Source organism: Stylophora pistillata, chromosome 2 (genome assembly GCF_964205215.1).
Source record: "Stylophora pistillata chromosome 2, jaStyPist1.2, whole genome shotgun sequence".
NCBI lineage: Eukaryota > Metazoa > Cnidaria > Anthozoa > Scleractinia > Pocilloporidae > Stylophora > Stylophora pistillata.
Genome location: NC_142520.1, coordinates 10984176 through 11000443, shown reverse-complemented (window position 1 = coordinate 11000443; position 16268 = coordinate 10984176). Strand labels below are relative to the sequence as shown.

Sequence of the window (16268 nt, the reverse complement as noted above, 5' to 3'; positions counted from 1 at the left end):
TTTATCTTATAAAATATGTCAACTGTCTGGCTTGCCGCGATTAGCTCTTTGCTATTTGCAAGCCGGCGTAGTAATGACCATCTGATGTGAACAAATAATAATAATAAAGGTTAAAGGTTAAAAAAAAAACCGTTTATACATTTAGGTCTTACAGAAGCTAAATACAAATATCAAAGCTCACGAATAGCGGCTCAATTAAAAAGCATTGTATTAAGGTTTAGCCGAGCCGGTTACGGTTTTATTGGAGCGTTTTAAAATACGAGTAAAAAAATTCCAAAAATCGAAGGGATTGACATCCTATTAAAAACAAAATTTCGCTTTTGTTTACTTAAAAAAATCTTAATATATTCATTGTATTTCAGGTGGTGGTGGTGGCGGGTTTTACTCCAGTGGAAGAAGTGGATTTGGTGGAGAAGGTGGTAAGGGGTTTATTCAGGAAGGGGTGGGTGGAAGAGCCAGGGTTTACGATGTCGATGGTGGGTTTGGTGGAGGTGGTGGAGCTTATGGATGGGGAGGAGGAGGAGAAGTAGGAGGAGGAGGAGGAGGAGGAGGAGGAGGGTACTCTGGGGGAAGCAGTGGAAATGGTGGTTTTGATACATGTGGGGGTGGGGGAGGCTCTTACAACGATGGAAACAACCAGGACAATGAATGTTGTTGCAACAACGCTGGTCATGGTCAAGTGACTGTTACGTTCCTGGAGTAAAAAAAGTTTATCTACTGTGGTGATAATAGCATTACCATTTAGCTTTTATTGATTGGCATTCTAACTGACTGATAGCACTCAGTTAAAAGGCCAAATAAAGTGTAACTGTTTAATTATTTAACCCTTTGTGAAACACAAATGTCACCCATTTTATTTTTCACTTGGTTTACTTTCAGTCATTATTTCTTTCGGTCATTTATTCATTGGGGTCGACGATGTGGGAGGCGAGGGCGAAGGGAAAGTGGTGCAAATAGCCAACAATCTAATCGGTACTTTGTATCAGTAAATGCATATCTTAATTAGAAAATTATCTTTCAAAAGTATTTTATGACCAGAGTTTTTATGTTTGATCAACAACCAACCAATAAGGCTTTTCCATTTAAGTACGACTTGACAATGATGATAATATAGAGAGTGTTCAATTACTAAGTATCTCCCAGGGGATATAACTGTCACTATCAGTCCTACTCGGCCAAACAGATTCTTATTTGTGTCTGATCAAAAATTGGGCGCTATTTTTTTTTCGTTTGATCATAAACTGAATCTCAGTTGTTACTTTTTAATGTGGATTGAAATCAAGATCGGTCTGATATAAAAAATCAAAAGGTGAACGTTGTTCTTTTTTTGTTTTGTTTCCTTACTGTATGGGACTGTATGCCCCCATGATGTTTAGAGAAATTGTCAGTTAAATGTCGAAAGTATTTCGGGATTGCATTAGCTTTGCTTTACTTCGCTCTGTGATCTGTCCAGAAAACTCGTGTCACTCTCTCAACCAATCAGATGCAAAACTGCAAAACTAAAACCAATCACGACTTGGTCAACAGCGTTTTCCCGCGCTTTAGGCAGCTCGGCTGTTTTTACTTTTTCATTAAGTGTTAAAGGTATAGTTTCTCTTAATTCTGGTTGACCATTGTGATCTCTTTGGTTTTTCTTCTACGTTACTCACTCGAATAGCGCTCTAAACCTTGAAAAAAAAGGGTCTTATCTATAGTTCAAAAGTCAAATACGGAGATTTTTTTTCAGAAATCGAGTCTCACTTGTTATACCTTTTCACCCTAACCATGTAGAAAGATCCCACTGTCGCACAGACCGATCATCACACTGTGCAACTTAAAATTTTGGAGACAATTCCAGATGATTATATGTTCTGGAAGCTTCGGTTTGAGTATTGCCTGTTCGTTCATATCAATCCTTCGATAAGAGTCTTCACTGACCTTCTTTCACCGATGTTCAATGAGATCAGCGAAGATTTGAGGTCAAGCAGTAAAGATGCCTTTTTTTAACAGTCTGGAATTAGACTGGTATAACAACAAATTGGTATAACAACAGCAAAATCAAATGAATCGCCACTGCAACTTTGTAAATTTACGTGTGAAATTGTAAAGTATGGACCAGAATTATTAGGAAGTATTTACAGGTATTTCATTTTACGACAGTTGTTAAAAGGTACTGCTTGTTTTGTATTAAATGGTCCTGTTTAATGTATGAGTTATAGGTATTTCTTAATCATTTGAAGAACGGACTACTATTCCCTTTGTTTCTGTAATAATAATCTATATCATATGCTTTGACAGTCTGTTCTGAATCTAAAAAAAACCACGCTATGTATTTCGTAGAGGTACCGCTTGTGATACACAGAAAGATATCGTTGCCATCAGCCTAAAAGGTGTCTGGTTGACCTATGGCCTTTCCGTTGAGTTCTGATTTCTTTTAGACACTAACTAACGAAGAGACCACGGGCTCTTACAGTGAGCTAATAACATTAGGAAAAAAACATTTTCTCATAAAGATCTTGAAAGTGTCAAAGGGTTTCATGAAATGGCAGCGATGTCGATCTGTGGTGGGACATCACTTACGTTCATTATTAAAGAATATGTTGTTAAATACACAAATACGAGGTTATTACGTCATATTACCAAGTAAACTTTCATTCAAAGCTGTTGCTACATCGTAGTAAATACTGGAAACTTAGTGCAAAGCTATTAATAAAGAAAGGTTCTCCAGTGTATTGTTTGTGAATTTCATGATATTGTAATGAGAATATTTCAAATTTCCTCATATGTGCGGGCTAATAAAGCGATGTTTTCGATTTAAAAACACGAAAAAATAAAGAATAATAGCAAAGGGACGAATAAAGAAACGAAACCTTGACAAACTGATAGATTTAATTCGATGCAGGAGGGCGGGGGAGAAGAGGGTAAGGCGAGGGGGAGGGTGGGGGGGAAGAGGGGAGGGCGGGGGAAAGAGGGAGGGCGGGGAGAGAGGGAAGGGCGGGGGAAAGAGGGGAGGGCAAGGGAGAGGGGGAGGGCTGGAAAAGGAAGGGAGGGCGGGGGGAGGGCGGGGGGAGAGCGGGGAGAGGGGGGAAGGGCGGGGAGAGAGGGGAGGGTGGGGAGAGGGGGCAGGGCGGGGAGGGGGGAGGGCGGGGAGAGGGGGAGGGGTGAGGCTGGGGGAAGGGGGAGGGGATTACCTATGTTTTGAAGCAACCGCTCTAAGTTATAACTGTGAGAAAAGCGGGGGACTGATAGAATCAAAACATACATTTGTGATGACAACATCGACAAGGAAAATGACTTGACATGTGCGAGACAGACTGTGGTTGTATCGGATATGTATTCGATAAAAGGTCGTTGTCGCACTCATTTACTTCATTCTCTAATGTCCTTGGATAGAAAAAAGTCAACTGAAAAAAGATCACAAAACGCTAACTGATTCGATGTATTTAGCTTTAGAAACGTAACAGGATACTGGAAAGCGAAACATCATAAAATGAATATACTTACCAATATTTGCGGCTCTAGTTCTCAAGAAGATATCCAAACACGTGTGTTCACTAACTCGACTGATCTGTTAACTAATCACGTTTCATATACTGTAATATGATAAAGATTATGACGTCATGGTAACACAGACACTATCCGGTGGAAAACTAAGCCCATGAAAATATAAGTGTTAACTCTAATGCTTATAACTCGTGGAAGGACGAAAATCCTTAAGGAGAAAACGAAATGGAAAATCAGAGTTTTGAAGGATTGCAGGCTCAGTTAGACTGTAAACGAATCATCCGGTAATAAAACTTGAACACAACTAACACTCTTCTAGTATATGTAGTTTCGTGTTTAAAAACAAAAAAGAACAAAACAGGTTTGATGAAATTAAACTTAAAAATGCATCCAAAGTGACATTACTATTAAAATTCATACAAATCCTGACGATGTCAGAGCGACTGCGATCACGCTGAGGTACATCGCGGTTCAGCTCATCATGGTGATCTCCGGTCCTTGCAGTGAAGCAAGCCTCAGAAATAACATCGGCCGTCCTTTGGGTAAACTGAAATATATACTAGAATAATTGATGTGGACAACAAAAGAGTAGAATGCTCTACTTCTGTACAACTTGACCTGCTAAGGCGTACACGTTTGTAGATTTCGAGTGTGTCGTTAGAACACCTGATCATAGATTCTAGAACTTAGGAAAAAGTTCTACTAGTTGTGTAAATTTTTGAAGCCTCGGGACTAATTGGGTTTAAAGAACATAGAAAAAAATCGGTGTTTTTGTAAAACAAAATTGTAAAAGTACTAAGAAGTCGTTTTTTCAATATCATAGAATTATAGAACCACAATTATTGTTCGCCCGAGGTCCGAGGTCCGAGGTCGTGGCAGTACGGGCCGAGCGAAGCGACCTTGGGCCAATATTCCCCAGCACGACTCAAGCAAGCGAGGTTACCAAACTTTTTTTATGTTCTGTGTATGTTTATATTTTGAGTCTGCCGGTTTTCGCGAACAAAAATACGGAGCTTATGACCATTTAAGTGGAAACAGTCTGTATAGCAGCATCCCGACGGTCAGAGATTTTCCTCTGGACTACCTTGCCATATAAAAATATTGTATAAACTAAAACCATGTCAGAGGAAATGTTGTTCTTCATCGTGGATTTGTTGATAAATGAACGTTTAATCATTTGTCTCATAATGTAATATAAGGCTATCGATTATATTGACCGCGACGTCCTGACCGCCACACTGCTAGGAGGGTCTGGATGGGGAGGGAGGGTGGGTACGAATGTCCGGCTGTCAGTTAAAATTTCGGCCGTTTATCCGGTTGTCAGTTAAATTTTCCGCCATTTGTCAGTTGTCAGTTAAATGACTGTTAATGATTAACTTGGTAAGTTAATTATTACTTTCCGACCCTATAATTTTAGCTGAAAAGCACATATATATAGCGTACACTCGAAAATTTAGTCGAAAACTGATACAATAAAGAATGCTTTTTCTTAGTACTGAAATGAAATAACATCTTTCAAATGACTTTCAGTCATTGTTTAAGTCTGTTACGACTCTTCTGAAAACAAACTTCCGTTTTCCCGTGCAATCATCAGAAAGAAAACAAAACTTGTGAAGAGTCCTCTAGCATAATATATTGGATTTATGTTTTGTTTTACAAAGCTTCGGTTGCGGTTCGCTCCGATGAAATGATTGGAAAGGAACGTTCTTTTGTGTATTTTTCAACTAGGTTATTAGAGAAAGCGTAACTAAGAAACCCAGGCGAAAATGGGGGCGAACTGGCCGCCCAGATCTAGAAACCGTAATTGGGGTAATATCTTCATCCTCTTGGTCAGAAACGGTCGTTTTCTGAGCCCATGTCATATTCGTCTGCATGTGTTCGCACCGTCGGCAGCTGACACTTCGACGATACAGTCGTCAACAAATGTGATATCTGTTACATTCCCACCTTTCGAAGTAGCTTGAACAGCTCCTTTGTCGCTGCTGAACCGTACTGACTGATCTCCCGAGTTGAAATCGTTACCTATTCCCGCCAACAAGTCCACTTTGGTGGAATCTTGTTGCTCCGTGTAAACGGCCGGTGATAAAGCCCTTGCCCTGCCCTTGGTAGCTTCCTCCCGAACTGTCCTTTGCCTCAAAGGACGATATTTCTCCACAAATTCTTTCATAGCACTTTCAATCTCGGGGTCGATCTCTACTGAAGGTAGAGGTCGCATAAAGTTTACATTTGCAAACTCCGGGCTGGTCTGAGGGTCAAGATAGTAGGATCTTTCATGAATACTTGGCTGCTCATTTCGTTACTCTCTTCAACGACTCCTTGGTAATTAATCCAAAGTCTTGGGAATACTGTAATGAGGTGAAGGTCTTATGCTTAAAATGTGAAAATGCTTGTAGATTCTCCATAACTGTTGTGGGTAATGTCCTCAATGCAATATCTTGGAGATAATCGTTGTCAATTGAAGCTGTGCTGTTGTGCAGGCGGTGCATTCCTTCTTCGAGAAGTTTAAGTGAGACTTGAGTTTTATGAGACACATAAGATTTTTCTTTAGCCATTAGGACTGAATAGACTTTACATACTTTTACTTCAGTTTTAAGTTTATTTACTTTAATTAACTTTAATTTTGAATTTCCTCTCAATTTGTTAAGCGCCTAGATCTATCATTGGATAGGCGCTATATAAATATCATTATTTTTATTATTTATATTATTAAATTTTTCACAGTCACTTTAGCTATGTCATTATAATCTACATAAAGCATAATTTACATGAATTCAAGAATGAGAAAATTCTGACGGCGCTTATAAGTCGACATCTAATGGGCGTTTTATGATAAAGAGTAGGCTATTAACTGATATAAATCTACCAATACCAAACCACTCCAATACATACTGTTTAATTCGCTTCCAGTTCCAGCCAGCATGGTAGGAAGCTCCAAATTCCATTGCTCGTCCGTAGTTAGCGCAAAATTATATCGCTTTTGCCGCCTGATTTCGGAGCCATGTGATAAAGATTTACATCAAAATCTCCGAGGCCATATTTACTAGACAAGTCCTTTAGACCAAGAAACGAAGTAGGGTGCTTTATCAGCGCCAGTGCGGTTTTAACATCTTTGATAGGAATGCGGCTTCTGTGACGCTCCAATGTCGTTTCCGACTCAATTCAGTAAAAGCTTACAACAGCTCTTAAAATACCAGCATTCACGGCCATCGCGTAAGTTGACGATCGAGTTGGGTATCAAAGACCATATAACTGATATGTGACACATGACCTTCATGTGGATGGCACATGCGGTAATTATTAATGAAATAGGACACTCTGGCGTACTCCTACTGATATGTAATGGAAAATGTACTTTCTTTGAACAGAATAAATCAACTGTCCTTATCTTACATCCAGTTTTTAGGATACCAAGGGCGATCCGGGCTTTTGTCAGTTGTCAGTAAAAGCCCACCACAAATGTCAGTTGTCAGTTAGTTTTTCAGCGATTTGTCAGTTGTCAGTTAAAAATTTGGCCATTTGTCAGTGGTCAGTTAACCCCATCCAGACCCTCTGCTAGTCTTCGGAAGTTAAGCAGTTAAGAAACAATTTTCAAATTTCTTTGAAGAGTTCTCTTCTTTTCTCAGTAACAAATTATGGTAGCCAGTGACACGATATAAGAAATGTCAAGTTTATGTCATTTTCACGTCAATGTCATGGACTTGGGTAGTGAATCGCAAAAAAGTCATTTCTTGCAATGATATCGTAAAGGGGTGAATTGAGTTCTACTATTTTTTAGTCAATCACTTCTTACTCACAAATTTTGGCTGAAACTGCCTCAGCATTTCTTACTTTACTCTCCATTACCTTTCTTTTTATGATAACACGTCGTTACATCGAAACACTGGAAACAACTTGTCGTAAGGCGTACGGTATGTCACGAGTTTTTTTACCTGTTTTAATTGTTTGGGATCCTCGCAATTTTGGCGAGAACAGGTAAGTCAAAATGTTTGTTTGTTTGTTTTTTTTTTCCCTAAACACTCTTATACCTAATCAGGAAATAATTTCGTCTTTTAGAATATATTGTGGTTAATTGTGATGATATTTCAGGTCAGGTACACAAAGGAGGCTGTGAACCGAAAATTATCAATTGCAAAACCTGCTTTAGATGTCAATAGTAAACGTTTACGAAATTAGTAAACAGGCGGCAAATTTTTTCAGAATTACGGTTTTTCATAGTGACAGACGAGATGTTCATGAATTCAATTGCTTGAATTCAATATGTCATCTGGAGGGTTTTCGTCTTCGCCCATTCGTAAAGAAGAAAAAAAACTAGACAAGCTATAGCTACCAACAAAGCCGTCAGACGTCTGCGCATGTGCGAAGGTTTTCAGTGATAACATGTATGTAGAACTAGGTTGTCTCACAAGAGTTACAAACAGCCACAAAAGTCGATATCTCCCTCTCCCTACGTTTTATCTTATTAAAGATCTCTGCAGACGTTTCAATTTCTTTCGTTTATTTTGCGACACAGCGGGTAGGGAAATTGGCGCTCAGCCGGCCAGAATTGATCCCCTCGCGTATGCCTTGCCCCTTGACATCCAACCACTGTGTTATAGCCACCAAATTGTGGTAGCTTACTTTCGTGCATCTATCATGACTGACATGCTACTCACATCGTGATTGCGCCAGCCGAAGAAAAGGAGAATAAGTCAAAGAGGTGTTGCAGAAATAAGAAAGGCTGGTAAATAAAAAAACGAGCCCGAAGCATATTTCATTTCCCCTTTTTCTCTTTACAAGAATGAACTCGTTCTTCGTTAGTGTGAACATTACTATGCGGTGATCATTTTGAAAAAAAAATAGGAAAAAAACCTTGTTTAAGAATATATATACATATATGTCAGCTTCAACGGGAGTGGGTTGGAATCCGCAAAGAATGGCTCTGTTTGGAACTCTGTGGCGTGCTGTTGGGGCTAGACTCCCTACTTTTACGATTCCTCTCTTCATCCTGGGCCCAGTTGTTTGAGGGCTCATATGCACTCAGCCAGGATTAAATTTTAATCCGGTTTCTTTATCCCCTTGTTCAAAGCCGTTCTTGGATAATTTTCTCTATTCTTTTAAAAGCATCCAATCATCAAATTTCCGACAAAAGTAACTGTACTGAGTTTTCATGTAAAGCTTTGATATCTTAATTCAGATTTCAAAATTGTGATTTTGATTTACAGTTAGCTGCAAGCAGTATTTTGAGGATGGCTTTGAGCGTGATGGAGTTTACCGGCTGCATTTGGATGGACCCTGCACAAAGCCAGCCAAAATAATTTGTGATCAATCCAGAAGGTTTGGCGGGGGATGGACTTTATTGGTAAATCTACCATTCCAGTCCGTATCATTTGATTGAACAGAAAGGCTGCTCTGATTCTTACACCGCTATGGGTCACTTTTTTGTTGATCTGGTTTACCAGATCCCACAAATTGATCACTTAATGTTTTACTAAGGGGAACACGACACAAAGTTAATTGCAATTGTAGATGAGTCGGACGAGAAATTACCTTTCATTTCTCCACGTTTTCAACTGCTCTAATACACTCTATTTGAATGGATTTGAAAGATAAAAAGCAAAACGATTTTTTAATCTAAAACCGTACGATACACAGATACAAGCACTCACCAACAAGGGTTGGAATGAAAGAACAGTCCTCCAGCGAAATGCGTACGCACTGGCCGGTAAGCTCAGATGGGCAGACTTTTCCATTTTAGGAAAAGCTGACATCATCAAGCATGATTCGACCAATAACAGCCCGTTTCTGTATCGACTCGATGCAATTCAGCCAGGATGCTGGGGTGGAGTTTGGCAAGCTCCGAATCACTACACCTTCACTGGAAACTTTCCTAATCAAACAGACGTTATGATGGTGAAACGATTTAACGACTGGTCGAGTGGAGAGTTTGCCATAAGCAACCGAATGCCTTGGTTCCCAAGGCGAAATCGATTGGCATTGCTTACAACGAGTGATTCGTCTGTGGGACATATACCCTGGGCGACCTTTGTGGCGCAACAAAAATGGCCCTTTCTCCCTTCTCCATGGATTTCTGGCAAAATGGCCTTTCCCAGGAGAAAATGGTATTGGCTGAAGGAGCTAAGACAAGGCAGGTTTATTGTTTGAGTTTTTTAGTGCACTAGGGATGTGGTATACCAAGTAGCGACGCAGTTTATATCTTACTTATATGCCCAACTAAGCTTTGATTTTATATTTCTCAGATTACAAGGAACCAGACCTCATTTGCCCAATAGAGACACCACTGCCAGGTAAAGATAAGATAAGAACTTGGGTATCAGTTTAAGTGTCTTGCTCTCTTCGGAAGATTCACTGCAGAGGTAAATTGCTTCAAACTGCACACATGTATAAGTGTTAGCGCCCTGAAGAAGGAATGGGGGGGGGGGGGGTGGGAGGACTTAGAGGATCACCTGGTTCTCAGAGAAGCTGAGGGGGGTCAGTCGTCAACAGAGTATAAAGGGGGGGGGGACTAGAGAAAATTGACTACCGATGGGAGATCATTAGAATAATACAGGGAGGAGAGAGGAGGGGGGTCATTATAACACAACCAGAAAACATCTGTCTCCCCACCCCCGAGTGATAGATACTGACCGGTCTATTTCAGATGTAAGTTATTAAAAGTTCTCTATTTTCTGACCCAATACCTATGGATAATATCATGACTACTTGAGTCAACGGTGGTTACAGCTCTTGGTCAGCGTGGAGCGTTTGTAGCAAGACCTGTTCAACCGGTTACAAAGTCAGAGCGAGATACTGCAACAATCCACGACCTGCGAACGGTGGAAAAGACTACTCAGAGCTGGGACCCTCGCGTGAAACTCTCTTGTGCAAGCCATGGCCCCCTTGCGGTGGTAGGCTTATTATTCACTGTCTTAGTAGCGAGTTTTCTCTGCGTGAATCAAAATTACCCTCGCTGGGTACATATCCTTTGCATGCAGTCTGTCACTAGTTCTGTGTGACGCAGATGAAAGAGCCCATGACTCTCCTGAACTGGCATCCACAACTCACGTTGCCTGGTTATCACTTAAAGGCAACTTGAAGCAGTTAATTTTGTTCAGCTTCGTAACTGAGTGACGGTTTTCGGTAAATTATACCAAGAGCTCGAAATTTGCATTTAATGTGATAGTTGACGAGGAAGGCACCCGAATTAAAATTTTGAGCATATAAATCGAGAACGAATGATCAATCGTAATCGAGCAAAACTGAACAGCATTAGTCTTGTTTTTTTTTTTTTTTTTTTTCTCTCTTTTTTTCGTTTTGTAACAGCACATTAATCGGGCTGTTTATTTGAATCCCATCTACTAAAGGAGTAGATATCCAATAGTTAAGCCAATCAGATCCCAGCAACTGTGACAAAAGGCATATAGATTTAGATAGACTCAAAGACAGACAGACGATACACAGACCGGATAATGGGAGGTTGGAGGAGGGGTGGAGGGGTGGAGGGGTGGAGGGCTGGAATCGATGTGCGGTAGGCTAGTCGGATAGACGAATAGATGGATGAAAATATTTTTTTTCCTTTTGTTTAGGTTTTCCAAAGCACAGTCCACTAAGAAGCCCGAATGGACTATGTATCAGCCCCAAATCCCACTCTTGTGTAGTCAATGAATCAGAAATTCTAGTATTTGACACAGACTGTATAAGTGACTCGTCATGGTTTCTTCTACTCAAGGATGGCTCCCTTCAGTACGCATGCTCTGAAATGTGCGTCAAGCCAATGATTAATGACAGCCTACCAACTGAAGGGACCCCTGTCGGGTTGTCGTTTAGTGCTTGCGATGATAAAACACACAGGTGAAGATTGACGCTCACATAATTTCTCTTCAACTTCTACAACCTAACATCAGTATGCATATTCTCCATACTGGTACAATGAATATATGAAAGTTCATATATTTTGAACTGCGGTTATAGATACGTATGATGCACGATCCTCGCAGAAGAGAGCGCTATTTATGCAATAGCGAAAATAAGACCTGAATTTCATATATTCACTGTATCTGATTTATCATCACGGGTTTATTACGAATCAACCGAACGGCCCGCTCCCAGTTGGCTTGTTAGCTCATTTGGTAGAGCGCTACATTAGTATCGCAGAGGTCAGTGGTTCGAATCTCGTGCAGGCCTGATTTTTTTCAGGTCTGATTTTCGCTATTGCATAAATAGCGCTCTCTACTGCGAGGATCGTGCATCATACGTATTCTCCATACTGTTCTCTATACATTTTCTAAGGTGCTGGCAAGGAGAGTTAGTTTAGCAATCCGAGCCTCTGGTTGGTGATCATTTCCTTTATTTTCGTGAACTTACTGAGTGATTCAGGGGTGATATTGTAAGGAAAAATAAGATTTTCACTCTTAGGGATCCAAGGGTTTAATTAAAGTTTGAAAAACTGATGCATAATTATATTTAACTAAAAAGCAGGAAAACAAAAACCTCATCAGATATCGATAAAGGGGGCAAGTTTCTGATTAAAAACTGTGGTGCTGCGCGCGTCGTTGGGGGTAAGAAGGTAATTTATGTTTTAACATCTAAGTTGATAATGTAAGTTGGCCACCGTGAAGAGTTTAAAAGCTAACACTTCGAGCGTTAGCCCTTCGTGAGAGCGAAACTCTTGACGATAGCTAATTTATATTATCCGACTCAGTTGATAAAAATTACTGTGTTACTCCCACTGACGCAGCACCACAGTTTCTTCAGAAACTTACCACCCTTATCAGATATGGTCATATTCCACCATCAGTAAGCAGCGTTTTCAGTGCACTGTCAAAAGCCAACCAGATGTGATTTTTTTTTCCTCTTCTCAACCATGTATTTTATTGAGACTTTTTCTCCTTAATGGTCAAGAATTTCTTGACACTGCTCCCCAGGGAGAGGCTTGTGTGTTTCTTCTAAAAATCGCAATGCATTATCCAGCAAACAGCTTATAATAAAATACACCCAACCGAACAGAAAGGGTGGAAAATTTCCTTTTTGTTATCGTCGTGTCACCCTCTGGAAGTCGCTCTTAGTAATATGTAACACTAATTCCATTTCACTAAACTACTGGCAAGCTTTAACAACAGTTTTCGCAGAGCCGAGAGAAAATAGTATCATTTAAGTTTTAATTTTGAATTAGATTTCAAAAGACCAGTGGAATGGCTTATGGGAAGGCAATGAAGTACAGCCCTGGTGGATTGTGCCTGCAGTCTGTCAGTGGTAATATTCCAGTGAATGGAGACGTGGTAGCATTAGGCAGGAAATGTGTCGAGGGATCTGACGCTTTTAAACGAGTTTACACATTTCCAAATCCAGGTAAAAATGTGTTTATTTTTTCTTGCATCATCTTTTAATTTCTTGTTATAGAAGGTTTCGGATCTTTCCTCTATGAAATTTTTATACACCAATATTGAAAGGGTTTTTTTGCAGTGTGCAAATTAGCGCTATCAAAAAATATTACTTGTCGGTTTTCACTCTGATTGCAAGATAATTTGGTTTTCAACAGAGTTAAGACAGTAAAACTAAATTGGCAGCCGTAAAGAGTCTCTGCTGCTTGCAGTCGAGCTCTAGCGCTTCGTTACAGCGACGGATTGTTCAAGTTGCCGACTTTTTCCCTTCATTGACTATTTTTTCTCTTCAACGCTGCGAGAGATGGGAAAAGCTCGGCGCTATTCAAGGTTAATAAGAATTCACTTTATCATTCATGTCTTAGTTTTGTCTTGAACCTTCAGACTGCAGTTATGGTTTACAGACCGGTTTACTGAGTGACTCTCAACTTTACAGAAGCTCTGCATTAGGCGAGAGTTATACGGCATCCTACGAAAGGCTTCGAAACAGAACAAGTGCTTGCATTGGTGTCCAAATGGATATGATTAAAGCTCTCTCTTCCGAAAGGCATGGAAATGCAAATACTGTATACTGAAAAACTTCGGTATTATAAAAGGATTTCCAGCCCTGAGAAAGCCGACACAACGCAAGGGTAGAATGACGGCATTTTTCACGTGTGTTTCATATCGCCAGTCAACTGCTAACACGTCACTCACCCTTCGCGCCACTTTGTCAGGTTGACGAATGAATGGCACACCGTTTACAATTTTCAATCCAAAGTCGATTATCGAAAATTTCTCGGATTGTAGCATTTGGTTTTAATACGAAAAAAAATAAAAAAATCATACCTGGTTACTCATAGATATAGGATTTCTCTTCTTGTGTTTAACTCGATATCTCAGTCATTCATGAGATACTTTGTATATACCAAGTTGAACGCTCGACGAAAAATTCCCTACTACCTTGTACTCAGGTACTACTTTTTTGTTAACTTATGTCGATCTTGCAACCATCTTCACTAAGCCAATGCAGACTTTCATTTCGTCTCTCAATCCATGCACATAACACACAAAAATATTCTAAAAGATCGTTCAAACTCCTGTATGCCCTGACTGCTTTCCTTATGGAAAAAAATGCGTGTAATCAACAACATGCAAACTCCCTTATCTTTCAGCGATAATGCCGAACCATATTTTCAAGTAGACTTGGGTTACGCTGATGAAATAAAGGGCGTGGCCATTCAAGGTCAGGAGACTAAATATTGGCTCGTGCGCAAATTTACTCTGAGTTTCAGCATGGATGGTAGCACGTGGTTTAACTACACCGAAAACGGACTGGGAACTAAGGTAGAAGGAATGATGTAGTCTTAACTATTCTGTGATCAGTGTCTGTATTTAACGCCTCGCTTCAAACCTTTGCCGTTTTTTGTTTCTGTTCAAATGGAGCAGTTTTCAGTCGCGTTTCGAGAACCCAAAACCAAAACAGGCAATCGGAGGGAACCTCGATGTCATCATTTGACAGTTAAAGCTCCAAGTAGAAACAAGAAGACTTCACGAAATGCAAGAGAACGCTAGCCATGACGAAACCATGATTGGTCTTGTTTGCTATATATCAGAACTGTGCCACGCTACTACTTTGATGTTCGCCGAGAGAAATACTTTATAAATAAACCCTTCTTTAGGCGAGATGCTGTTCAAATTATAACACGATCTTTTGCAGCTGAAATGAAATGAATTATGTCGAAATGTTGCTTTGCAAACTTTTTTTTAATAGATAAAAATGTAACTGGAAAGGCTTCCCCATCATAGAAATGAAAAATAACAGAATCGCACGCTGTTCTATTCTTTCATTTGATCACATTTCAGGTGTTCAGTGGGTCCTCTCACCCATTGCTTGTAAAGCCCAATACAATAGAACCCTCTGTGACTGCTCGATTTGTTCGAATCAACCCAGTTCAGTGGTACGGTAAGCCCTGTCTTAGAGTGGAGCTGTACAGATGTTCACTTCGAAATGGTAAGAACTCTTATACTGTAGACAATTTCTGTTCCACAAAACGACTTGCTGATTAGTAATCGTTCGTTTCGCTGATAGGATAGCTTAAGCGAGAGTAAACTCAGTTAAGAAGGAGGGGAAGGAAAAAACGCCTACAGTGACTGTGCATTAGGCTAAAATAATTATTCGCCTCAAAGTCGTTAAAAAGCAGGGGACCCTTAACTTCACTTTGATGAGTAAGATAGATTCAGCGATATCCTACACACCACACAACGCTCATACCACGACATTATTTGGTGATCAGCAAATTGGACAGGAAATGACAGCAACAAGGCAGTGGCATGGACTCCTCACTCCATTCTAACCTAACAACATCATTGTGCATTAATAAAATTGATAAGAATTATTAAAGAGTGCTTATCCTGTCTGGGAGAGGGAAATAGGACAAAATGCTTTGAGAACCAGCTGAGCAGTAGAGTTGAGTCCAAGAAGTGAAATTTGACGAACAGCGATTAACCGAGCGGCGGTAAAAGCGGGAAAATAAATCCCTTGCACGAATTCACCTTTGCAGAAAATGCATGCTTTCGGCTGGTTAATTCCAGTGAACATAGCGTTCGAATGCGCAAAACGGCTGTAAATGGCAGAATACATGTTATTTTCCATAGATTAACCGAACAACAATGAAAGGTAAAACGCCGGAAAATGCGTTTCCACGAATTTCGTCGAGTTCGCTATCGCGGAAAAGCGTTGGAAAATGCATGCTTTCGACAGGATAATTCTTGTGAACATTTCATTCACCTGGCGAAAAACGGTTGCGAACAAAAGAAAACATAGCATTTTCTATGCATTATACGAACTGCAAACTTTGGAAAACATTATGCTTTCCCGTATTTACATACATTAACCTTCCAAGAAAATGCGTGTTTTCAGCTATTAACTCTGGCGAATACGTTGTTGTTCACTCGGAAAATGTCAATGAACAAAAGGAAAACACGCTGTTTGCGGTACTGCGTTAACCGAGCGGTTAATGCCGGAAAATGAATTGTTTACTTGCCTGCATTTACCGCGAAGGGAAACTACCGAATATATATTTATTTATTTATAATAACTTCATTTGCCTAAATAATAAGATAATAATAATAATAATAATACAGACAGGTAACAATAGAAATAACATCAAGATGCAAAAAGGCAAAAAGGGTCAAGCCAGAGAGGAACTAAATTCTCATTGACGGCAGCCCCCAGAATAAAAGCAATATGCAATAAAAATAAAACTAAAATGTAAAGGACTTTGCATGTCAACTTGAGAGAGACAACATTGTGGTCTGAAGAGCCAATTCCGTCCAAAATTTGGATGTTTTTAAGTGATTCTGGACGATTAGATATCACAAGGTCTAGGATAGCATCTTGACGCGTAGGCTCGTCGATCAATTGAGAGAATAATGGAACGAATACTG

The 16268-nt window shown here is 39.9% G+C and overlaps 1 protein-coding gene and 1 pseudogene across 1 annotated transcript; both read left to right on the top strand.

Annotated features, from left to right (window-relative positions):
• LOC148737092 (uncharacterized) overlaps positions 1-16268 on the top strand; it is a 120176-nt pseudogene that overhangs the window by 23951 nt on the left and 79957 nt on the right.
• On the top strand, positions 7394-14888 carry LOC148737096 (uncharacterized). Its single transcript, XM_088747723.1, has 11 exons — positions 7394-7455; positions 7570-7574; positions 8685-8821; positions 9115-9607; positions 9720-9767; positions 10188-10367; positions 11046-11310; positions 12632-12807; positions 13224-13349; positions 13993-14165; positions 14685-14888. The coding sequence occupies exons 1-11, from the start codon at positions 7394-7396 to the stop codon at positions 14886-14888; spliced, it is 1869 nt and encodes a 622-aa protein (XP_088603849.1).

Bases quoted from the DNA above. Each gene is read 5' to 3' on its own strand.
- LOC148737096 (XM_088747723.1), top strand. From the start codon at position 7,394: ATGTCACGAGTTTTTTTACCTGTTTTAATTGTTTGGGATCCTCGCAAT. The intron at 9,608-9,719 runs GCAGGTTTATTG...TATATTTCTCAG, and splicing joins GCTGAAGGAGCTAAGACAAG to ATTACAAGGAACCAGACCTC. The intron at 13,350-13,992 runs TCCAAATGGATA...CCTTATCTTTCA, and splicing joins AACAAGTGCTTGCATTGGTG to GCGATAATGCCGAACCATAT.